This window comes from Salvelinus alpinus, chromosome 22, assembly GCF_045679555.1.
Source record: "Salvelinus alpinus chromosome 22, SLU_Salpinus.1, whole genome shotgun sequence".
NCBI lineage: Eukaryota > Metazoa > Chordata > Actinopteri > Salmoniformes > Salmonidae > Salvelinus > Salvelinus alpinus.
Genome location: NC_092107.1, coordinates 33,386,589 through 33,413,126, shown reverse-complemented (window position 1 = coordinate 33,413,126; position 26,538 = coordinate 33,386,589). Strand labels below are relative to the sequence as shown.

Genomic DNA, 26,538 nt, shown 5'->3' with positions numbered 1-26,538 from the left:
AACAGCCTACCTTAATATGGTTCCCAATCAGAGACAACGTAAAACACCTGCCTCTGATTGAGAACCATATCAGGCCAATAAGACACACCTAAACCAATGAAACACAAAACATAGAATATACCCACCCAGCTCTCGTCCTGACCAACTAAACAAAGACTTAACAAAGGAAATAAGGTCAGGAACATAGAGCAGGTCACGTTTTTCCGAGCTCCTGCTGAAATTGCATTTATTTAATACTTTCTTTGCTCTTTGACCCAAAAATAACTAGGAAACAATGCCTTTTATTGACGTGCTTTACTATTTTTGTTTTAATGCATAAATGGTGCACAACCTGCAAAAGTTTGAGTTTAGCGGAGTCACTGACAAAAAAGAAAACACAAGGCCCAAGACGAGGAGCTCGAGTTCTTCAAGTGGGAGCAGACCTTCAACTGCTCTTCCCGAGATCCAGGTTCTACTAAAGATATTTGGTAATATATCCGGGTAGAAGGTAAATCTACAAAAAAGTGAATTGATACCTAATAATCCTGCTGCAGTGTAAACTTATTTTAGTCATGTGCCCTTCAGAGTACAACACAGAAATTGAAATATTTGGGTCACACACTATTTCAAAGATCTCTATAAAGCCAATTTCCCTCCCCTGACACTCTGCCTGAAACAGGATCTTGAACGCTGGGATTTACGTTCTCTTTCTTTGGGCAGTAGAATTAACACTGTTTTAAAAATAAAAAAATCCTCTAAAGGGGTGGATCAGCTTAATATTGCGTAAAGAATGTTGCTTCCAATGTAATTGTCTGCATCATTTCCAATCCCCCGTATTTTTTGGGTAAATATATATATCCATACACGTATGCATACATATACACATATATACATACACATACCTATATAGACATACATACTTTTTAAAAGAATATACCTTTATTATTATTCCCCACAAACCCTACCACCGATCCCCCAATAGGAGTAAACTAATAAACACTTCTGCTTTTACCTTCAATTTACACATCTTATACACATTTTACAGACACAGTCTACTTTACAATAGTTCTCTCTTGTTTGTTCTTAGTCCTTCCTCTATTTCTGATGTCCATCCAGTTTGATTTCTATTTGTAACTGTGCTATTTCACAAAAGTTTCGAACCTATATACACTTTACAGATCCCGTATGCTTTACATTGTTTATCTTGTTATTAGTCCCACCCTTCAGCTCCATTCAACCCCACTCATCTATCTCTCAACATCATCCATTTCGGATTTCTATTTGCCGTATATTTTTCAACTGTGCTGTGATGCTTCACAAAAGAATTGAACCTTCCTATTCTCATAGCTTCTACAGATTGTAAATAAAAAATAAACATTTTTGCTAAAATAATTATTATATTATTGATTGATTGACTATGGCTTTTCAAATCCCCCAGTATTGCTATCTGTAGCATTAGTTCTAGGCAAATGTTGCAATTCTTCAGCCATTCCTGGACCTGTGACCAAAAACGAGCTACATATGGACAATACCAAAATAAATGATCTAATGACTCTGCCTCCTCACAGCAGAATCTGCAGAGCTGGGAAGATTCTATCCCCCATATATATAACATTCTATTAGTTGCAAGAATTTTGTATAGTAATTTAAATTGAAAAATTCAAAGTTGTGAATCCGGCGTTGTTTTGCATATCAATTCATAAACCCTGTGCCATGGAATGGGTGCATCGAAAATCTCTTCCCAACTATTTTGCAATTTATATGGCACAGCTGTCATTTTTTTGGTCCTTAAATGAAATTGGTATTTGTTTTTATTTATCACACTTTTCTTCATCCATTTATGTTCTTTAATACAGGGCCGACATACAAGTTCCTTACTTGTTTCCCCTTCTGCTTGCCTCTTCCATTTTTGTGGTAATGCTGCAATTAATTGGTTGTAATTTTGGGTAGAGCAGACATTTCCATATGTCTGTGTTAGCTGCATGTGTGACGACATAACTCCACCAGTCCTATTTATGATATCATTCACTAAAATGATACCTTTTTAAAACATTTCTTCGATAAATACAGTTTTTTTTATCAATTACTATATTTGAATTTAACCATAATATCCGTCCTTTCAGGTGGATTAAACTGAAATTGCAACCAACTTTCTAAGGCTTGTTAAAAAAATAAAGATATTTTGGAGATTATTTCCTTTTCAAACAACCGAAAGTGAGCAGGTGTAATCTGAATAAAGGGAAAAAGGCCCTTCTTGAACATAGGATGAGACATTCGTACCAATTTACTAGAGAACCATTTTGGATTTAAGTATAACTTTTGTATGACTGATGCCTTTAGTGAGAGGTCTAATGCTTTAATATTTAATAATTTCTGCCCTCCGAATTCATATTTGTTATATAAATAGGCCCTTTTAATTTTATCTGGCTTGCCGTTCCAAATAAAAGGAATATTTTTTGTTCATATAATTTAAAAAGCAGGTCACTAGGTGTAGGCAAAACCATAAGCAAATAGGTAAACTGTGATATGACTAAAGAGTTAATCAGGGTGATTTTTCCACAAATAAACAGGTATTTTCCTTTCCATGGTAGCAAGATCTTATCTATTTTTGCTAATTTTCTATAAAAATGTATTGGAGTGAGATAATTTCTTTCTTTTGGGATTTGTATACCGAATATGTCCATATCTCCGTCAGACCATTTAATTGGTAAACTACATGGTAATGTAAAATGTGCATTTTTTTGTGATCCAATACGTAATATGGTACATTTATCATAATTTGGTTTTAATCCAGAGAGGATAGCAAAAGTATCTAGATCCTCTAAGAGGCCGTGGAGAGACTCTAAATGTGGTTTTAAAAGAAAACATGAATCATCAGCGTACGATGACACCTTAGTTTTTAAGCCACGGATTTCTAATCATTTAATATTATTGTTTGATCTAATCTTAACAGCTAACATTTCGATGGCAATAATAAATAGATATGCCGATAGTGGACAACCTTGTTTTACTCCTCTAGATAGTTAAAAACTTTCTGAGATGTAGCCATTATTTACTATTTTACACCTAGGGTTACTATACATAACTTTAACCCATTTTATAAGAGATTCCCCAAAATTGAAATATTCTAGGCATTTATATATAAACTCCAGTCGTACTTTATCAAAAGCCTTTTCAAAATCAGCTATGAAAACCAGGCCTGGTGTCCCCGATATTTCATAGTGTTCTAGTGTTTCCAGCACTTGTCTTATATTATCTCCAATGTATCGTCCATGTAAAAAACCTGTCTGATTAGGATGAATAATATCTGACAATACTTTTTAAATTCTATGTGCCAAGCATTTTTCTAGGATTTTTGCATCACAACACTGAAGTGTAAGAGGTCTCCAATTTTTTTAATGGACTGGATCTTTATATATACCACTTGGGTCTTGTTTCAGTAATAATGATATCAGACCTTCTTGTTGCGTGTCTGATAATCTACCATTTATATAGGAGTGGTTAAAACAAGCTAATAATGGTCCTTTGAGTATATCAAAAAGTTTTGTATACTTCCACTGGTATGCCATCCAGCTCTGGAGTTTTCCCATCCTTAAAGGCCCCAATTGCATCAAGCAGTTCCTCCTCTGTAATTTGGCCTTCACATGAGTCTTTCTGTACAGATGTTAATTAAAAACAAAAAATCCATACAATTAGTTTCAGTTAGTGGAGATGGAGGAGCCTGAAACGAAAACATATTCTTAAAGTACTTTACTTCCTCTTTCAAAATATAATTTGGTGAATCATGCGTGACTCCATCATTTGTAACAAGTTTTAATTAAAAAAAATTGGTAGCATTTCTATATTGAAGATTGAAAAAGAATTTGGTGCATTTTTCCCCATTTCCATCCAGTTCGCTTTATTTTTTATAATATATTACACTGGATCTTTCTTGAATAAGTGCCTCCATTTCTTTTTCCTCTAACTTATTCTGTGCCTCTATGGTACCGTTTTTATTGCTATCTAACTGTACTGTTAGTCCTTCAATTCCCTTTGTTAATATGGACTCTTTTGATCTAAATTGCTTTTGTTTTATAGATAAGTACTGACTTGCATTGCAATACGGGGATCTGCTGTACCTATGTTATGTCTGAAAAAGTCAGTGATAAATTCTTATGTCCTAGTTCTAAACAATTTGTCATCTAGTAGGCTTTGATTAAATTTCCAATATCCTCGCCCACGTGGAAATTCTGTAAGAGTAATATATATGCCAATTATGTGATGATCCGACCGCATTTTGTCCCTTATCAACACTTTTTTAAACTTTTGGTGCCAGAGAGAATGAAATAAGAAAGTAGTCAAGAAGACTAGCTTGATAAAGCCTCCGCCATGTATATCTCACTAGGTCAGGGTATTTAAGTCTCCATATATCCACTAATTCCAATATATCCATGACATTCATGATTTCCTTATTAAGTGCCTGAGGGTGATAGTTTGTAGTGTGATTTCCTTTCCGGTCCATAGAGGTATTTAAGACCGTATTAAAATCTCCCACCATAATAATAGAGTCTATTGTTGCTTGTAGATTTGATAAATTCTTATATATATTTTCAAAGAAGCTTGGATCATCATTATTCGGACCGTATAGGTTAATAAGCCATATCTGTTTATTGTCCAATAACATATTTAAAATAATCCATCTACCTTGAGGATCTGTTTGGACAATTTGCACATTTGGATCAAAAGTATTGTTAATTAAAACCATCACCCCTTTTGAATTTCTTTGCCCATGGGAGAAATATATTTCTCCCCCCCAGTTCTTTTTCCACAAAACTTCATCTAAAACTGTTGAATGGGTTTCCTGTAAACAATAAATATTATATTCCTTCTTTTTTAGCCAGGTAAATACTGATTGTCTTTTCTTATTATCTGCTAGGCAATTACAATTGGAACTGGCTATACTTATTTCACCACTTACCATAATGAGACACAACTTTAAATTATTTTTATCAAAATATATGTTTGTAAACGTACCATTAAAAAGTAACATGATGATTGAGTGTCTATATAGCTGTACCATGATATTTGCATTTCTACTAAGTAAACCTCCAATTGGTCCCTACTATTCCACCCGCTAAAAGCCCTCCTCATCCCGAGTTGGGTTGTCATCCCAATGCCCGGCAGACCACCCTCGACCCCCTGTATCCCATAGCCCTGAACCGACTGGGATCCATCCTTTGAAAAGAGCACACAGTGCAATTTACCGAATTGAAGTAGATCAACTGCGAAATGCATTTCCATTGCCCTCACCTCGATTTGTATTATATATATAGCTGTGGATCATCCTCTATTGTCCCTAACATCTTTTACTCCTTCGCAACAGTTGTGGGATACACATACACCCACACACACTCAACCCTTACCCCCACACAACCATAAGCTCACTTTCTCAACAATTGCACCATCCAACAATTAACACTGTTAAAATGAATGTATTACTTAAGTTTTTATACTTATTTCAATATATTCCTATCTTTCTGACAAAATAATTTTTGAACTCCATAGATAAACCGATATCTGCTTTTATCTGGAACAAGAAAACCCCTTGGATACGTGAGAGTATTGCAGAGATCTCACCCCCAGGTTGGTCTAGCACTTTCAAACGTTCAATATTATTACTGGGCAGCTAATATAAGAATCGTTCTATATTAGATGACAGAAATCCCTGATTTTACAGGCCAGAAATGGTTGACCTTGGAGATCTTATCCTGTGGCCTCACCTCCTTAGCTCTGTTCTAAACTTGCATTAGCTGAGCCTGTTTCCAAATACACTAAAAACCCTATTGTGAAACATTCTCTAACAATTGGGAAACAGTTCAGGCGATCGTTTGGTCTCAGTGAATTTTTTACTTCTGCCCCTTTATTAAAGAACCATACATTTTCTCCATCATTATTAGACCGGGTGTTTTATTTCTGGTCTGGAAAAGGGATCTCCTCACTGAACAACTTGTACACTGATATGTATTTTGCATCTTTTGAACAGTTAGTATAATAGTTCAATATTCCTAGATTCCAGAAACTTGGCAGAGTATGCTTCAGAGAATACATTCTTCATCTCTATGTCTAAGACATGCTGTAATTCAATTTAAATTAATTAATAGTTAATTGGCTGCATTGGTCAAAGGACAAATAATCTAAGATTAGACCAGAAATAGATTCTACTTGTGAACGATGTAAGCAGGCTCCTGCTACTTTATTACACGTTTTAGACATGCCCGAATTGGACATATTTCTGGATATCAATTTTTGAGACATTTTCTAAGATACTGGAGAGACCTATAGAACCTTCAGCCTTTATTACATCATTCGGAGTGACACCACAGGAGGCCCATCTAACCAGTTCTATAGAGTGGCGCCACAGAAGGCCCCTCTAAACAGTTCTATAGAGTGACACCACAGGAGGCCCATCTAACCAGTTCTATAGAGTGGCGCCACAGAAGGCCCCTCTAAACAGTTCTATAGAGTGGCACCACAGGATGCCCCTCTAAACAGTTCTATGGGCAACATGCTAGCATGTATTACTCTTGTAGCTAGACGTCTTCTACTGGTTAAGCGGAAGGATCGGTTTCCTCCTACTTTTAACCATTGGATAAAGGAAGTTATGCAACATCTCAAGCTAGAGAAAATACGCTACTCCGTTAGGGGATCTGCAATTACATTTTATAATATCTGGCAACCTATCCTAAGACATGGATCCAGCTAATTTCACAACTCCATAAACCAACCCAAATTAGAATTTGTATGATTATTTGTACTATTTACTAATACTTTTTGTTTTATGATATCTTTTGTATTATTACTATTTTTTTAAATGTTTTATTTTATTATATAGCTCATTGTATATCATGCCTGCTTTAAGTCTGGTTTTGGGGTGGGTACCTGTTAGAGCATGGGGGGGGTTGGGGTGGGTTTGATTTGGTAGGGGATCCATGTGTGTTCTGTTAGAGCAGTGGTTCCCAAACTTTTTATAGTCCCGTACTGCTTCAAACATTCAACCTCCAGCTGCTTACCCCCTCTAGCACCAGGGTCAGCGCACTCTCAAATGTTTGTTTTTAGCCATCATTGTAAGCCTGCCACACACACACTATACGATACATTTATTAAACATAAGAATGAGTGTGAGTTTTTGTCACAACCAGGCTCGTGGGAAGTGACAAAGAGCTCTTATAGGACGAGGGCACAAATATCAATAATCAATCATTTGACTCTTTATTTAGCCATCTTACATATAAAACCATATTTGTTCCACAAAAAATGTGAATAACTCAACACAGGTTAATGAGAAGGGTGTGCTTGAAAGGATGCACATAACTCTGCAATGTTGGATTGTATTGGAGAGAGTCTGTCTTCAATCATTTTCCACACACAGTCTGTGGCTATATTTAGTTTTCATGCTAGTGAGGGCCGAGAATCCACTCTCACATAGGTACGTGGTTGCAAAGGGCATCAGTGTCTTAACAGTGCAATTTGCCAAGGCAGGATTCTCTGAGCGCAGCCTTATCCAGAAATCTGGCAGTGGCTTCTGATTAAATTCAATTTTCACACAACCGCTTGTTGCAATTTCGATGAGGCTCTCTTGTTCAGATATCGGTAAGTGGACTGGAGGCAGGGCATGAAAGTGCCTGCGTAATTGCACACCCATCTCGCTTAGGTGCTTCGCTATATCACATTTGACATTGTCCGTAAGCTTGAGTTCATTTGCACACAAAAAATCATACAATAATGGAAAGACCTGTGTGTTGTCCTTGTTAATGCAGACAGAGAAGAGCTCCAACGTCTTAATCATAGCCTCAATTTTGTCCTGCATATTGAATATAGTTTCGGAGAGTCCCTGTAATCCTAGATTCAGATCATTCAGGTGAGAAAAAACATCACCCAGATAGGCCAGTCGTGTGAGAAACTCGTCATCATGCAAGTGAAAATTATGGACAGTAAAGAAAACTTTAAGCTCGTCTCTCAATTTAAAAAAAAACTGTACTTTGCCCCTTGATAACCAACGCACTTCTGTATGTTGTAAACGTGTTACATGGTCGCTGTCCATATCATTGCATAATGCAGAAAATACACAAGAGTTCAGGGGCCTTGCTTTAACAAAGTTAACCATTTTCACTGTCGTGTCCAAAACGTCTTTAGAGCTGTCAGGCATTCCCTTGGCAGCAAGAGCCTCTCGTGGATGCTGCAGTGTACCCAAGTGGCATCGGGAGCAACTGCTTGCACGCGCGTTACCACTCCACTATGTCTCCCAAGACGTCTTGACCACTGTGCTGGTTCATTTCTTTACTATCAAATGAGGAGAGACAAACTTATCACACAAGTCAGAATTATACTTAAACTACATCTTTAATCACTTATTAATAATGGAGCAGGTCAATACAACACACACATATAAAGTCAATCCATTGACTGCTCTACGATAATGATGGCTGGTCATGTCTGGTCGACGATTCATGGTCAAATGATTCGTTGAGAGCCCCGAGACAGAAGTTCAAAGGTCTTTTATAGCCAAGATACACCCCTTTCAACCTACATGACGAACAACAGATACATGGAATGGGTCACACGGTTAAGATTTGTATGAAAGATACCTATAATACATAGCAGACAGTATCTGCTGTGTCAACAGTTTTCATTGTATAGAGACCAGTGTCAGTCCCTCTGACTCCAAACTGGAACCATCTCTCCCTGGTACGGTATAGAACAGAAACATTAACTCATGCTCTGGAATGCTCATTAGGTTTTATCACCCAAAAGACATGGTAAATCTCCTGTCAGTGTTTTCTCCCAGAGGCCCATCCTCAGTAGAACACACACACAATAGTTAACAGAATACTCTATTCTGTTGCATAAAACAACCATTTTATGCTATAAAAGCATTTTAACATAGTCTTGCAATTTTTCAACCATACCACCGAAGTCCATTTGATGTCACAAAGCTGTCCAGTACTTAAAAAACATTCTCCTGTTGTCCTTGTTTCCATGGTTTACAGAAGAGAATGTCTTCCTTCATTGACCCCCCATAAACGTAGTAGACATATACCAGAAGCTGTGCAAGGCCCGCCACGTCTGTTGACTCATCCAGCTGTAACGCATATAATTCACTGGCTGGTATATGACGCAGTAATTGTTTCAAAACATCTCCTGCCATGTCACTGATGCGTCGTGAAACAGTGTTGTTTGATGAAGGCATTGTCTGTATATTTTTTGGGGCCTTTTCCCCCGGCATTGTCCCAGCCATATCCACGGCAGCAGAAAGAAGTCCTCCACAATAGTATGGGGCTTGCCTGTCCTAGCCAATCGGTAGCTCACCATATAAGACGCATCTAGCCCCTTCTTATTAATGGTATCTGTTGCTTTTATACACGTCTTACTACTCGAAAGTCACCTTAATTCTCACTCAAAACTTCCTTGGCTTATTTTTCAAATTGGCATGTTTTGTTTCTGAATGTCTGCGCAAGAATGAAGGTTTCATGTCATTTTTATTTGGCGTACCCCCGACGGCATTACGCATCCCCCAGTTTGGGAATAGCCGTGTTAGAGCATGGGGGGAGGGCGTGAGTTTGATTTGATTTGATTTGGGATCCGTGTGTGTTCTGTTAGAGCATGGGGGGGTGAGTTTGATTTGATTTGATTTGGGATCCGTGTGTGTTCTGTTAGAGCATGGGGGGGTGAGTTTGATTTGATTTGGTTGGGGATCCGTGTGTGTTCTGTTAGAGCATGGGGGGGTGAGTTTGATTTGATTTGGTTGGGGATCCGTGTGTGTTCTGTTAGAGCATGGGGGGGTGAGTTTGATTTGATTTGGTTGGGGATCCGTGTGTGTTCTGTTAGAGCATGGGGGGGTGAGTTTGATTTGATTTGGGATCCGTGTGTGTTCTGTTAGAGCATGGGGGGGTAGGTTTGATTTGATATGGGATCCGTGTGTGTTCTGTTAGAGCAGGGGGGACTGGGGTGGGTTTGATTTGGTAGGGGATCTGTGTGTGTTCTGTTAGAGCATGGGGATTGGGGTGGGTTTGATTTGGTAGGGGATCTGTGTGTGTTCTGTTAGAGCATGGGGGTTGGGGTGGGTTTGATTTGATTTGATAGGGGATCCGTGTGTGTTCTGTTAGAGCATGGGGATTGGGGTGGGTTTGATTTGGTAGGGGATCCGTGTGTTCTGTTCTGTCTGTTATCTGTATAATCATATAAAATGCCAAATAAAAAAAACTTTAAAAACGATCTTCAATGCTTTTCAATGAGGAACATTTTGAATTTAAATTGACCCCCAACTCTAGGTAAAGGTCATACAATTACCAAGACCGATGACAGACAGAGACATTACCTCTCTAGCTTACTATCTTTCCATTTTGCACCCTCTCAAAGGTGCTATATATAATGACATTCTTCTGTGACCACTAGTTTCCTGGACTACATTACATACAGTAGAGACATTGGACTGTCAACTCCCTCTGCTCTATCCAGACTGTGATCCCTATGAGGACTTTGAGGGAGTGTGTGTCACTGGAGAGTGTGTGTATGTTGTGTCTGTACTGAACACAACATAACACACACACACTCCCTTCCTCACACAGTAATCCATGAACACGTGAAGGGCATTGGGCAGGGCTGTGTTGGTTGAATATGGAATCTGGCTCAATGTAACTAGTTAATAGGAGTAATAGCACATTAGACAGGTCTTTACAGGGGGGGGGGGGGGGGGGGGCTGGAGGAGCAGCTGCAACCTCACATGTTAATTCAGGACTAATGGATGTATGTGGTCAAGGCTCATATCATGTTATGTTCCATCATATTTATAGTATCATGTTTTCGACTTGTTCTGCTGTCTCGCCCTGTACATACACACATGCACACACATGCACACACATGCACACACACACACAACTTCTGAGGGCTCTGCAATAGATTTAGTTTTTGAGTTTCTAGTGAAATACCTGGGTAGTCACCTGAGGTGAAGCATCACTGTCATGTTTATCTCATTGATATTCACAGCAGGCTCCCTTTCAGATGCTTTTTATTCTCTCATTCTCTCAACTGATTTCAATTGAAGGCAATGAAATGTTGCAATGAGATGAATGCATTCAGTGAGACATACATGCAATGAAATGATGGAAGAATTGCATTTTTGCTCCAAAAACCATATCAATAGGAGTCACATAACATAAAAAAACATTTAATTTTTGAGGGTGGATGGGCTTTTGTGAAACCAAACCAAATCCATTTCCTTTTATAATGTCACACTAAAGCGATTTGCATTTGAAAAGATAACCACTTTACTAGGTGAATGCATGTCTTTCTGACTGACAGGCTGAATTTTGGGTGGAGATATATATTTTTTAAACATTTTAGTCATTTAGCAGATGCTCTTCTCTGGAGCGACTTACAGGAACAATTAGGGTTAGGGCAGATTTTTCTCCTAGACGGCTCAGGGATTCGAACCAGCGACCTTTCGGTTACTGGCCCGACGCTTTCAACTACTAGGCTAGAAATGACTCATAACAGACAGTGATAGACTATGATTGGTCAGTTATTCATGTGATGTTATAATAGTAAGTTGCCATTTGATGTCCTGCTCTGAGGTAAATAATGAATGATTTGATGAAATGTAACTATAGTCGTGACAGATTTTGGGGTGGGATCCTCTGAGGGGAAGAAGCCATTTTAGTTTTTTGTTGAGTGTCTGTGTTTAGTCTGAGAGATGTTTGTGTGTAAGTGCTACCTCTGCTCCTGCTGTGTGGATCTGAGATCAAACATGTTAACATGTCTCTCCAGAGACTCTCTTCTGTGGAAATGTATGTGAGGTGAGAGAGCTGGATGAGACTATTCGGTTACATTAGATTTCTCGGTTGCTGTTGTTGGTGTCTCAATGACCATGTACGGTCCCCAGAACCTGGGTATTACTAGATGAGCGTACCGCGTGTATGTGCCCCTTTTAAGCCTCTGAACTTTAATCCTGCACTCCTCTCTACCTGCCATTCTCCTTTTTGCCTCCCCCTCTCTGTCTCTCTCTCTCCCTCTCTCTTTCTCTCTGTATTTTTCTCTAACTGCTATCCGCCATGTTCACAGTTACCTCCTGTACACTCTCCTCCCGTACTCACCTCCCCTCAACTGGCCCCTGGAAAAGGGAAATTAGGCCAACTTAAAAGGGAAGTTTACATATCAAAGGTTTAGGGTACTGCAGTCTGCGGTTGGATTTTCAGTGTGTCTGTGGGGGCCTCTAAGGGCCCAGAACTTTATCTCGGCCGCTGCTTTCATGTTGTGTGACTCATTGTTAAATGATAACCAGTTCCATCTGGAAGGTGGTTTGCAGGCGTTGCATTATTGTAAATTGTTGGTATGGCCTATACTGTAGTGATGATCGATTTGGGATTCTCCACCATGGAAACGCATGTGTAGATGAAGTCAGAAGTTTACATACACCTTAGCCAAATACATTTAAACTCAGTTTTTCACAATTCTGACATTTAATCCTAGTAACATTTGCCTGTCTTAGGTCAGTTAGGATCACCACTTTATTTTAAGAATGTGAAATGTCTGAATAATAGTAGAGAGAATGATTTATTTCATATTTTATTTCTTTCATCACATTCCCAGTGGGTCAGAAGTTTACATACACTCAATTAGTATTTGGTAGCATTGCCTTGAAATTGTTTAACCTGGGTCAAACGTTTCGGGTAGCCTTCCACAAGCTTCCCACAATAAGTTGGGTGAATTTTGGCCCATTCCTCCTGACAGAGCTGGTGTAACTGAGTCAGGTTTGTAGGCCTCTTTGCTCGCACACGCTTTTTCAGTTCTGCCAACAACTTTTCTATGGGATAGAGGTCAGGGCTTTGTGATGGCCACTCCAATACCTTGACTTTGTTGTCCTTAAGCCATTTTGCCACAACTTTGGAAGTATGTTTGGGGTCGTTGTCCATTTGGAAGACTCATTTGCGACCAAGCTTTAACTCCCTGACTGATGTCTTGACATGTTACTTCAATATAGCTACATCATTTTCCTGCCTCATGATGCCATCTATTTTGTGAAGTGCACCAGTCCCTCTTGCAGCAACGCACCCCCACACATAATGTTCTTCGGCTTGTAAACCTTCCCCTTTTTCCTCCAAACATAACAATGGTCATTATGGCCAAACAGTTCTGTTTTTGTTTCATCAGACCAGAGGACATTTCTTCAAAAAAGTATGATCTTTGTCCCCATGTGCAGTTGCAAACCGTAGTCTGGCTTTTTTATGGCGGTTTTGGAGCAGTGGCTTCTTCCTTGCTGATCGGCCTTTCAGGTTACTTCGATATAGGACTCGTTTTACTGTAGATATAGATACTTTTGTACGTGTTTCCTGCAGCATCTTCACAAAGTCCTTTGCTGTTGTTCTGGGATTGATTTGCACTTTTCACACCAAAGCACGTTCATCTCTAAGAGACAGAACGCGTCTCCTTCCTGAGCAGTATGACGGCTGCGTGGTCTCATGGTGTTTATACATGCGTACTATTGTTTGTACAGACGAATGTGGTACCTTCAGGCGTTTGCAAGTTGCTCCCAAGGATGAACCAGACTTGTGGAGGTCTACAGTTTTTTTTCTGAGGTCTTGGCTGATTTCGTTTGATTTTCCCATGATGTCAAGCAAAGAGGCACTGAGTTTGAAGGTGGGCCTTGAAATACATCCACAGGTACACCTGCAATTGACTCAAATTATGTCAATTAGCCTATCAGAAACTTCTAAAGCCATAACATCATTTTTTTTAACATCATTTTCTGGAATCCAAGCTGTTTAAAGGCACAGTCAACTTAGTGTATGTAAACTTTTAACCCACTGGAATTGTGATACAATGAATTTAGGTGAAATAATCTGTCTGTAAACAATTGTAGGAAAAATTTATTGTGTCATGCACAAAGTAGATGTCCTAACCGACTTGCCAAAACTATAGTTTGTTAACAAGACATCTGTGAAGGAGTTGTAAAACAAGTTTAATGACTCAAGCCTAAGTGTATGTAAAATTCCGACTTCAACTATAGGTATGCACATCAGCTTTGACATCGGTTTTGCACATCGGCGTTAAACTAGACATCGGGCCGATACCGATATTGGCATTTTTAGCTCCAACCTAAATGTATGTAAACTTCCGACCTCAACTGTATATTATATGGGAAGTATCTGTGCTGTGGTATGCATGTGTGGCAGCTTGATTAATTTGTCTCTAGACATCTGTTTCCATGCTCTGTTTGATGACCTCCGTACTTCGCTCCCTATCTCTCCGCACTCTATAACCCCCCACTCCATCCTTTTCCCTTCCTTTTCTTATCTCCTCTCTCACTTCACCCTCCCCCTCCCCTCTTTATTGTCTCCCACCCTAAGGATTCCTTTATCACCTCTCTACTTCTCTCCCTCTGCCCTACCCTCTCTCTCTCCAGTCTCCTTTGCCGTGCTGATCCCTCGTCTGGACTTGGTAATCTCCCTGGTGGGTGCCGTGTCCAGCAGTGCCCTGGAGCTAGGTGGGAACTGGACCACACCTACTGCTGCTGCAGTGAACTTGGAATGACCTTGGATTACCTTAAAAGGACCTGTAGGTATGGCTCCTAGGGCAGCAGGGGAATAAATGTAGATCAGACAATGTGTTCGCTTACAAATTGTTTTTCATATGGTTGGGTGCTGGATCCTTGTTTTGTCATATCTAAAAAGTAGAACCAAATACACAGTATAGAAACATAGAAAAGACACTACTGTGCAAAGTCCTAACCAAATAGAACCCTTTCATATGGATGTTATTGGGTGCACAGACATAGGAACACAATTTGTGGCACACAGAGTGTATAAAATACATACACATACACAAGCAGAAACATCCCCAACTAGCTTCACCCACACATTACCAGCTTCAGCACATTCACTGCGGTGATCAAGAGTTCTCTCTCCATCTCCAGTAGGGCTGGTGTAACATTGTCTCTGCCTCATCTCTATCAGAGGGGAAAATCTCATCAAAAACTAAATCATGAATGTATGATGTCACGGGGAAACAACAGCCTTTCTATAGGCAGTTCTCACAGTACATCATCTGACACTATATTCTCTATACTGTATTGTTGGTGACTATATAACCCCTAATATGGTTTTTCAACCTTGGGGAGTGGGGACTGTATCCTCTATAATTTCTTATGATCGACAAGAACCTTTGAACATCAGATCGGCAGTTACTAACCTCAATTCCGGCTTCGACTACGACTCATCTGCCCTCGGATTTTTATGTACCTCCGACCCAATCTTCGGGCTACCCAAGGGGAAACGCAGGCGAAAAAGAGGCAGCAGTGCGGGCGTCCTGGTGAGACTAAAGCAAAACCAAAACCGGCCTTGCAGCTTGTTGTCTTCTCCTCTGATTTTGTTTCTTTAGGAGCTATACAGATTGGAACACAAATCGAGAACCAAGAGACTCGGAGCCCTGACCCTTCATCCCCTGCCCCATGTTCTTGACTTTTGACCTTTGAACTGTTGACCTGTCATGAACTCATGAACTCCCCAAGGTCGTGCTCTACAGACACTTATGCATAACATGAATATACCCTTTTACAGTCACATACACTTCCTCATAGACACATCAATCAAGGCTCTTTGATATGTAAACGGCCAAGTTTAGATAACATTAGATGCCTGCTGTTGGCAACTTAGCTTTGTTTGTGGTTACCTGTCTACCTTGGCTATATTTAACCAGGACTAAACCAATACTCACTTATCAAAGACCACACTGCTCCCTGTGGCAGTATCTTCCAACACAGCAATATTATGTATATTTATTCATAGATATAGGAGAAGATAATGCATAACACTGAAATGTCTGTCTGTCAAATGATGATGCAGTAGAACTCAGCAATGTCAGGAAAAAATCTTTAACTGATTAGAGGGAACCCAGTGGGCGAAAACTGGTTGAATCCACGTTGTTTCCACATCATTTGAACAACAACATTTTTTGTTGTTGAATTCACGTTGACAACTCAACCGAATGTAAATCAAAACTAGACATTGAACTGACCTCTATGCCCAGTGGGAAGGCTGTGATTGGCTTCCTCTACGAGATTGACAATGAAGAGACCCACATCCGTTCCATATCCATTCATTTGTATGTCGACAGGGGTGATTGGTCGGTTCTGTCAGTGTATCATATGATCATGTGACCTGCAGGTTTTATGTGTGTGGCCTGAGATTAGATGTGTTACCGTTGAGTGAATGTGTGACGCTGCATTTCATTATGGGATGTTTAACGCCTGCCTTCTCAGATCAGCGGTTACCGACTGTGAAGGTTACCGACTGTGAAGGTTACCGACTGTGACGGTTACCGTGGCGAAGGAGACCAGATGATGAGTACAATCCATGTAAGAGTATTTGGACCCACTGTAATGTAAACATAGCCTCTCTATGCTACGTGACTGTTCTACAGGATGTATTTCCTCCGTTTCACTGCCTCTCAACCGAGCATTCTATATGATCTCATCATTAAGTGTCCAATTTGTTCCTCAGGAGTTTCTACAGTCGTCTATGGTAATGATCCCTCAATTTAATCAGTATTTAAGTACAGACCATATGCAGCGTCCGCACACTGGTGAATTTATGGTGCAATAAAGCAACTACTACCTGGTGATAACTCAAACTCCGCTCCCAATTACCGTCCATCACAAAGCTCAAAGACCTCTGTCTGACGCTGCTGCAATTGAAAACCTTTAATGCTAAAGTCTTCATTACGTCTCATTTGTTGCGCTAACCTAAGTGTTAGTGTCTGACGGTGTTAAACGATGTCACAGGGCTCCAACAGTCATTTTCACGCAACACCAACGTCACTCAAGACACGCTCAATAACACCAGGGCCCTTGGTTTGTTCTGAGGGTGTCCCCCAGCGAGTTCCCCAATTAAACCTAAATAATCCTAGCTGATTGGTGACAATGGGCATTAGCTTGAAGCATTAGCATACCATCTAACTTCTAACACTGCTGTGAACAACAGAACAGCATCCACTCCTCTCACAGGAGGTCTGCGGTGCGATGTACCAATATGTCTTTTTGACATGTTTTGCATATTCATCCGCATTTTGTTTTACATGATGAGTTCCTCACTCCGCTGCTGTTCCCGCTGCCGAATCCCGCCCAGACATTCTAAAATGATTTGCTTTGTTGTGCCTGAAAAACATCCATTTATCCCTGTTCTGTTCGTGGAGAAACCTTTTCAGTTGGTGCAAAGCGGGTGACCATGATTCATGGATGGATCTCTCCACTCGGGAGAAACACTCAGAAATAAAAATATTGCTCGCTGCATGGATTGATAACCAATGAGGAGTAGTAGTGTAGGAATTGACTAGAGACTACAGTTTTTACCACAACTTCCAATTGTATTTCTATTATAAAGTTTCCTTTAGACAAAAATGTATAAGTTGTGTACCTTGAAAACGGTCCAACAAAGTTAAGTTGTTTTTTGACAAATGCATAACTTACGTTCCATCTTGTAAAAGGACTATTGTTGAAGTCTTTAGAAGGTGACGATACCTAGGGTCTGTAATAGGATGAGTCCATGTATAGGACTAGGTTATATTTAGGTGGAGGTCATACTGGGGCAGCAGGTAGCCTGGTGGGTAGGATCGTTGGGCCGTAACCAAAAGTTTTCTGGATGGAATCCCTGAGCCGAAAAGGTAAAAATCGGTCTTTCTGCTCCTGAGCAAGGCAGTTAATCCCCAACAACAACTGCTCCCCGGTCACCGATGATGCCGTTTAAGGCAGCCCCCCGCTCCTCTCTGATTCAGAGGGGTAGGGTTAAATGCGGAAGACACATTTCAGTTGAATGTGGAACACACATTTCAGTTGAATGCGTTCAGTTGTACAACTGATTAGGTATCCCCCTTTCTCTTTACTTTGTATCATGTGAGGGTACACAGTATCACATATACTACTGGTATTATGAATTCATTCAGTGTAACACACATTATTATGATTTAATAAATTAATATATATTTACTAAGAAAAAACATTGTATTCTGTCCATTTTTCTGATAAGGTCATGAGTAGGATGTGTCTGCCTTCAGCTAAAGTAGTAAGAGACATTGGCTACTCTGGATGAGACCGTCTGCTAAATGACTCAAATGTACAAGGATGAATACTGTATCTAACAGGATAAGATAAGGTATTGTGGTATGAAGTGGTGCACTGTGTGGAAATGCTGAATATGACATTGGTAAAGGCTGTTGATGGTGTGGAGGGTTTGTATGCTTTGGAGGGCGTTAGGGATGTTAAGTTACAGGTTGGATTGCTGATCGCTCGGTGATCTTTGCAGGACAGGCGCCCTCCGTTTTCATTTACCTTACATTTAAGTCATTTAGGTTCCCAGCATGCCGCAGTGTAAACACACACCTCACGCTGCGCTGGGCGCCTTCACACATAACGCTGTGTAATATTATTCAAGAGGTCTGACCACCAGGGAAATCACACACACTGTCAGAGCTCTCTTTGCCTGACTTCTCTGCACTGTCCAACAGCGAAGCCTCTGAGATCTGTCACATATCTACACACAATGTGTCTCTCATCTACACACAGAAACACTGTAACTCTCATGTACACACAGAAACACTGTGTCTATCATCTACACACAGAAACACTGTAACTCTCATGTACACACAGAAACACTGTGTGTCTCATCTACACACAGAAATACTGTGTGTCTCATCTACACACCGAAAAACTGTAACTCGCATCTACACACCGAAACACTGTAACTCGCATCTACACACCGAAACACTGTAACTCGCATCTACACACATAAACACTGTCTCTCATCTACACAGAGAAACACTGTCTCTCATCTACACAGAGAAACACTGTCTCTCATCTACACAGAGAAACACTGTCTCTCATCTACACAGAGAAACACTGTCTCTCATCTACACAGAGACACACTGTGTCTCTCATCTACACAGAGACACACTGTGTCTCATCTACACACAGAAACAGTGTGTCTCTCATCTACACACAGAAACAGTGTGTCTCTCATCTACACACAGAAACACTGTGTCTCTCATCTACACAGAGAAACAGTGTGTCTCTCATCTACACACAGAAACACTGTGTCTCTCATCTACACACAGAAACAGTGTGTCTCTCATCTACACACAGAAACAGTGTGTCTCTCATCTACACACAGAAACAGTGTGTCTCTCATCTACACACAGAAACACTGTGTCTCTCATCTACACACAGAAACACTGTGTCTCTCATCTACACAGAGAAACACTGTGTCTCTCATCTACACACAGAAACACTGTGTCTCTCATCTACACACAGAAACACTGTGTCTCTCATCTACACACAGAAACACTGTGTATCTCATCTACACACAGAAACACTGTGTAACTCATCTACACACAGACACACTGTGTCTCTCATCTACACACAAACACTGTGTCTCATCTACACACAGAAACACTGTAACTCATCTACACACAGAAACACTGTGTCTCTCATCTACACACAGAAACACTGTAACTAATCTACACACAAACACTGTGTCTCATCTACACACAGAAACACTGTGTCTCTCATTTACACACAGAAACACTATGTCTCTCAGCTACACACATAAACACTGTGTCTCTCATCTACACACAGAAACACTGTGTCTCTCATCTACACACAGAAACACTGTAACTCATCTACACGCAGAAACACTAACTCATCTACACGCAGAAACACTGTCTCTCTCATCTACACACAGAAACACTAACTCATCTACACACAGAAACACTGTGTCTCTCATCTACACACAGAAACACTGTAACTTATCTACACACAAACACTGTGTCTCATCTACACACAGAAACACTGTGTCTCTCATTTACACACAGAAACACTATGTCTCTCAGCTACACACATAAACACTGTGTCTCTCATCTACACACAGAAACACTGTGTCTCATCTACACACATAAACACTGTGTCTCTCATCTACACACAGAAACACTGTGTCTCTCATCTACACACAGAAACACTGTAACTCATCTACACGCAGAAACACTGTCTCTCTCATCTACACACAGAAACACTGTAACTCATCTACACACAGAAACACTGTCTCTCATCTACACACAGAAACACTGTAACTTATCTACACACAAACACTGTGTCTCATCTACACACAGAAACACTGTGTCTCTCATTTACACACAGAAACACTATGTCTCTCAGCTACACACATAAACACTGTGTCTCTCATCTACACACAGAGGAACACTAGGTCTAATCTAACAGAGGATGTGTGTGTGCGCTTGTGTTTGTGTGCACGTTCTTGTGTGCCCGTTTGCTTGCTTGTGGGTGTGTGTGTGTGCTGCTGTGGAAGTGCATGTTTGGGGCAGATATAAGGTCTTAAACAGTCAGACACACACTGCCTGCCTCTCAAGGAAAATCTATTTTACAGTGGAATATACTTTATACCTCACCTAAATGAATCTAGAGCGACATTAAGCCTAACACTGTTCAGCAAGCTCTTACAGCTGGGCCATTTAGGCACTGATTTGGCCATTTTCTGTTCAGTTTATCACTTTACAATTCCTCCCTTCCTCCTTTCCCATGCCACACCTGTTGATTTACACCATACCCAAACCGGATGCGCGCATGCGCATAATGAGCAAATACATTTTGTCCCCCCACACCAAACGCAATCACGACACGCAGGTTGAAATATCAAAACAAATTCTGAACCAAAAGCATTAAACATTTATCCAAATTTGTCCTATTTAGCTAGCTTGCTGTTGCTAGCTAATTTGTCCTGGGATATAAACGTTGAATTGTTATTTTACTTGAAATGCACAAGGTCCTCTACTCTGACAATTAATCCACACATAAAATGGTCAACCGAATCGTTTCTAGTCATCTCTCCTCCTTCCAGGCTTTTTCTTCTTTGGACTTTATATGGCGATTGGCATCTACTTTCATAATAAGGTGTATTATCACGACCAACTGACCTCAGTTCATCTTTCAATCACCCATGTGGGTATAACCAATGGGGAGATGGCACGTGGGTATCTGCTTCTATTAACCAATGAGGAGATGGGAGAGGCAGGATTTGCACCGCGTTCAACGTCACAAATAGAACTGACTTATATTTTAGCGCTTGGCAACGCAGACGCTGGTTGGCGCGCGCGAGCAGTGTGGTCAGAAAGGAAAGTAATACATCCTATCCTATAAGTTGTCTATGAGGAACTATACCAGTCAGTGAAAGTATGCTCCACTGTGATGTGGAAATCATTCCTGTGTAATTAATATGAACTAATATGCTTAACACTAGCTCCGATGTAAGACCTTTAGGTGTTTTTAAATAGAATAATGTTCTGTGGTGCAAAGCCTATCACTATATTCAGATGAGCATATTGATGGATATCCATCGTAGTTGGCATTCAACTCGCTTTTTATCTTTGTTTCACTCTGTCATTCTCCCCCTTTTATTTCTACTAACGATAAACAATGGATGCATTAGAGTTCGTAATGAGGTCTGTAATCCCGTAATGAGGTCTGTAATCCCGTAAGGAGGTCTGTAATCCCGTAAGGAGGTCTGTAATCCCATCCCTAGCTTCTTCCATTCATAATTTCAATTCATCAATTCTCTCTGCTAGTCCAGCGGTAACAGCTGGAGGTTATGAAACTGAGCTGTGCTGGGGATTCTTATTAAGGCAACCGCTGTCTTCCTAATTGTGCTTCTATTAGAGCTGTGTTGTGTGTGTGGACTTTTAGTTCTGGGTTATTACTGAATATTTGTCAAAAGATTATAATTATTTCAGAATCAGCAGAGACACTGTGTCACTGGAAAACTGAAAACTCAAATAGACTGGGCTGAGTTGGGTGTATTAATCAAACCGTGTCTATATATATATGCAGATTATCTCCGAGGATGGACATGCTATTTCCGGCCTCTATCCTTGACCATTCACTTAAAATAAGAACTGCCAGATATAGGCTACATGGAGCATGGCAGGACATTGACAGGTTTTTGCTCATTTATTAACATCACATTTATATACATTTTCCAACCCTTTACTCAATACTTTGTTGAAGCACCTTTGGCAGTGATCACAGCACTGAGTATTCGAGGCACATATGTATTTGGGGCGTTTCTCCCATTCTACTCTGCAGATCCTCTCAAGATCTGTCAGGTTGGATAGGGAGCGTCGCTGCACAACTATTTTCAGGTCTCTCCAGAGATGTTAGATCGGTTTCAAGTCCAGGCTCTGGCTGGGCCACTCAAGGACATTCAGAGACTTGTCCCGAAGCCACTCTTGCATTGTCTTGGCTGTGTTCGTCAGATCGTTTTCCTGTTGGAAGGTGAACCTTCGCCCCAGTCTGAGGTCCTGAGCGCTCTGGAGAAAGTTTTCATCAAGGATCTCTCTGTACTTTTTTCCGTTCATCCTTCTCTCGATCCTGACTAGTCTCCCAGTCCCTGCCTCTGGAAAACATCCCCACAGCATGATGCTGCCACCAGCATACTTCACCGTAGTGATGGTGCCAGGTTTCCTCCAGAGGTGATGCTTGGCATTCAAGCCAAAGAGTTCAATCTTGGTTTCAACAGACCAGATAATCTTGTTTCTTATGGTCTAAGAGTCTTTAGGTGCCTTTTGGCAAACTCCAAGAGGGCTGTCATGTGCCTTTTACTGAGAAGCGGCTTCGGTCTGGCCACTCTACCATCAAGGCCTGATTGGTGGAGTGCTGCAGAGATGGTTGTCCTTCTGGAAGGTTCTCCCATCTCCACAGAGGACTTCTGAAGCTCTGTCAGAGTGACCATCGGGGTCTTGGTCACCACCCTGACCAAGGCCCTTTTCCCCCGATTGCTCAGTTGGCCGGGCGGCCAGCTCTAGGAAAAGTCTTCGTGATTCCAAACTTCTTCTATTTAAGAATGATGGAGGCCACTGTGTTCTTGGGGACCTTCAATGCTGCAGACATTTTCTGGTAGACTTCCCCAGATCTGTGCCTCGACATAATCCAATCTCAGAGCTCTACGGACTATTCCTTCAACCTCATGACTTTTTCTCTGATATGCACTGTCAACTTTGGGACCTTATATAGACAGGTGTGTGCCTTTCCAAATCATGTCCAATCAATTGAATTTACCACAGGTGGACTCGAATCAAGTTGTAGAAACATCTCAAGGTTGATCATTGATCTAAGGCACTGCATCTCAGTGCAAGAGGCATCACTACAGTCCCTGGTTTGAATCCAGGCTGTATCACATCCTGCCGTGATTGGGAGTCCCATGGAGCGGTGCACAATTGGCCCAGTGTCGTCCAGGTTTGGCCGGGTTAGGCCGTCATTGTAAATAAGAATGTGTTCTTAACTGACTTGCCTAGTTAAATAAAGGTTAAATATTTTAATGCATTTTAGAAAAAGTCTGTAACGTAACAAAATGTGGAAATGGTCTAGGGGTCTGAATACTTTCCGAAGGCACTGTATATTGATCATGTCTAAAATGGAGTTCAGAACTCTCCTCCTTCCTTCCTCATCCTTCATCAGCATGATTTAATACCGACAAATCTATTAGGTGTCTGTCCACCACAGGATTAATGTGGTCATGGATCTGAAAGCATCTGCTCTCATCCCTTCTTCCTGGTCCTGCGGTAATGCCAACTGATCAGCTTATTGACTATGGCACTCTTACTATCAGCCTCCCGTAATCACTTTGTCGATTTCTGAAGCTATGATTGTCCTTGTGAGACCTTACAGTCCTCCAGAGAGTGGCTCCAAGCCAAGCTGGCTGTTTCTGCTCCTCCGGCCCAATAAAGGGTTCATTCACCTGGCTGAGGTTCTCTCCATCCTTCCCTCACTGTTCGGTCAGGTCTGGAGGTGAGTCTTAGATGCACGTCATCTCTTATTGTGTTATCAGCATTTTGCGGCGGTGCAGAGATGCCAAGTTTGTGGTGGGGAAATACCATGCTTAAATGGAAACGTTTACACCCATCTCCCCTCTGGCATCATTAAGCCTGCTCGGTCTCATTCATATGGAAGTTCATGCCCCAGTATCTGAGAGGCCCACACTCAGACCCCTGAAGAGAAACACAGTAATGGTGCAGCTGCCAGATATACACAGAGAGAGAGAGAAGCACCTACTGCCAGTCCTGGGGAGAGCCACACGTGCAGTGTTTGCACCAGTCTTTTGCAGAAAATAGTTGTATTTTGTAGTTATTTTGAAAATATAAACTTGAAGTAGTCAAATATATAGTTTAAGGAGTTTCAAATAAAAGGCAACTATTTTCTTTGATATTAAAATACAGGTCTCAGAAAAACAAATAATATTTGAAGGTATTTGAATATGTGACTCACCACCTGGATTTGGTCTTATGTAGCAAAATTTGAAATTGTGTTTTTTACATTGAATAAAAGTTGAGACTGCATTTCTTTAGTTTAGTTTATTAATTCGACCATTTAAAAAAAAAACAAGCACAAATAAAACTTAAAAGCCATACATGCACATGAATAAAATCATCGAGGATAACACACAATAAAGTCTGGGATTATTTCCATTGTGGTCCTCTTGAGACAAGATGGCTATACAAGATCGAACACATTACGGCAGTGAAATAATAAAACAAAAACATAAAAGAAGATCTATCTCATCATTCCAGTCACATCATAGGGGTTATTCATATGGGCACAGAGGACATCAAACATATTTTTACTTTATTTTTAAAGCTGTCCAGAGAGGACGTTGTTTTTATAGGCAGAGGCAACTCATTCCATTCTGAGGCTCCAGTATACAAGAAAGTACCTTTCCCAGCATTACTCCTGAACCTGTATAAGCACACATCAGCAACACCTGATCTGGTGCTGTGATTGTGTGCATCCCTAACACGAGGAAAGTAATCACTTAAATATCTGGGCGCAGGACCATAAATACTCCTGTAAACCAAACCTAGTCTAATCTGGGACACCCTAGCCTCAACAGGCAGCCAGTTCAGTTCCTGAAAGCAGCTCCTGCCTATGTGAGTACTTGGACTCACCTTCAAAACTACCCTGATCAACTTATTCTGGGCTATCTGGAGCTTCCCCTTCATAAATTTAGATAAGCACCCAAACCAGGAAGTACTAGCATAGTCAAAATGGCATTGAATGAGGGCAGTAGCTAGCACTTTCATGGAGTCCTTATCAAGCAGCTTGGACTTTCTAGCCAAAACTTTTTTTTATTGGCCATGCTCACACCTCCCAAGCTTCCATCAAGGATACATCCCAAGTAGCTAACAGAGGTTTTAGTAGTCAGCACCTCACCCCCTAACTCCACTCTGATTTCACACAACTTAGGTCTGGATCCAAAAATAATTGCTTCAGTTTTCCCTAAGTGCAGAGATAGCTTATTATCTCCAAGCCATTTGCTAATGTTAGTAAGCTCTGTGCTAAGTATGCTCTCCAACATAGTTTTACTTTTGTGAGACACCAGAAGTGTAGAGTCATCCGCATAAAGAAAAAGACGGCAAGAACAAGCATCATTCATATCATGAATATAGAAAAAAAACAGCAGAGGCCCAAGCACGCTCCCCTGCGGAACGCCACAACTCATTGGTTTTGCCTGAGACAGTGAACCATTAACCTCTACTACTTGCTCCCTTCCTGATAAATAGGACTTTACCCAGCCTAGAGGGATACTGCTTAACCTCGGTGCCTCCAGTTTGGAGATTAGGAGACAGTGGTTAACTGTATCAAAGGCCTTCTGTAGGTCAAGCAGTACCATTCCACACAGATTTCCCTCATCAATCTCTTTCCTGATGAAGTCAGTCAAGTAAAGAAGACATGAATCAGTGGAGTATGTTTTTCTAAAACCCGACTGAAAATCATACATTAGACCCTGTTTGTTAACATATTCATACATTTGCTCTCCAGGATCTTTGATGTTACACAGAGGATGTCACGTTCTGACCTTAGTTCCTTTTTTATGTCTTTATTTTGGTTTGGTCAGGGCGTGAGTTGGGGTGGGCATTCTATGTTGTTTTTCTATGTTTGTATTTCTGTGTTTGGCCTGGTATGGTTCTCAATCAGAGGCAGCTGTCGATCGTTGTCTCTGATTGAGAATCATACTTAGGTAGCCTGTTTTCCCACTATGGGTTGTGGGTAGTTGTTTTCTGTGTCTTTCCCATATAGAACTGTTTCAGTCTCGTTCATTCTCTTTTGTTGTTTTGTCATTCAGTGTTCATGTTCAGTCGGATTTCATTAAGATGGTAATTTACCACGCTGCACATTGGTCCAATCTTTCATACTCGTCATCAGACGAGGACCGTTACAGAGGATAGATACAGGCCTATAATTCCCAGGGTCAGACTTTATCCCCTTCTTATACAGAGGTATAACTTTAGCTTGTTTCATGTCCCTGGGAAAGGTGCCTTGTTCAAGAGAGAGATTAACAATATGCGTAATACAAGGGCCAATTTTCTCAGTAGAATCTATTAGAAACCTTGCAGGAATATTATCCAGGCCTGTGGCTTTGGAGCATTTAAGCATTTGCAAAAGAAAAAGTTTGGCTGAACCCCTAACTCTACATA

At 40.7% G+C, this 26,538-nt stretch overlaps 1 protein-coding gene across 1 annotated transcript in view; it reads left to right on the top strand.

The window, feature by feature from the left end:
• LOC139549655 (neutral amino acid uniporter 4-like) overlaps positions 1 to 17,898 on the top strand; it is a 293,437-nt gene extending 275,539 nt beyond the window's left edge. Inside the window, exon 19 of the mRNA XM_071360322.1 lies at positions 14,417 to 17,898. Coding sequence (XP_071216423.1) covers positions 14,417 to 14,544 — 128 coding nt within the window. The 3' untranslated portion in view covers positions 14,545 to 17,898. The remainder of the gene's footprint in view (positions 1 to 14,416) is intronic.
• The last annotated feature ends 8,640 nt before the right edge of the window (positions 17,899 to 26,538 follow it).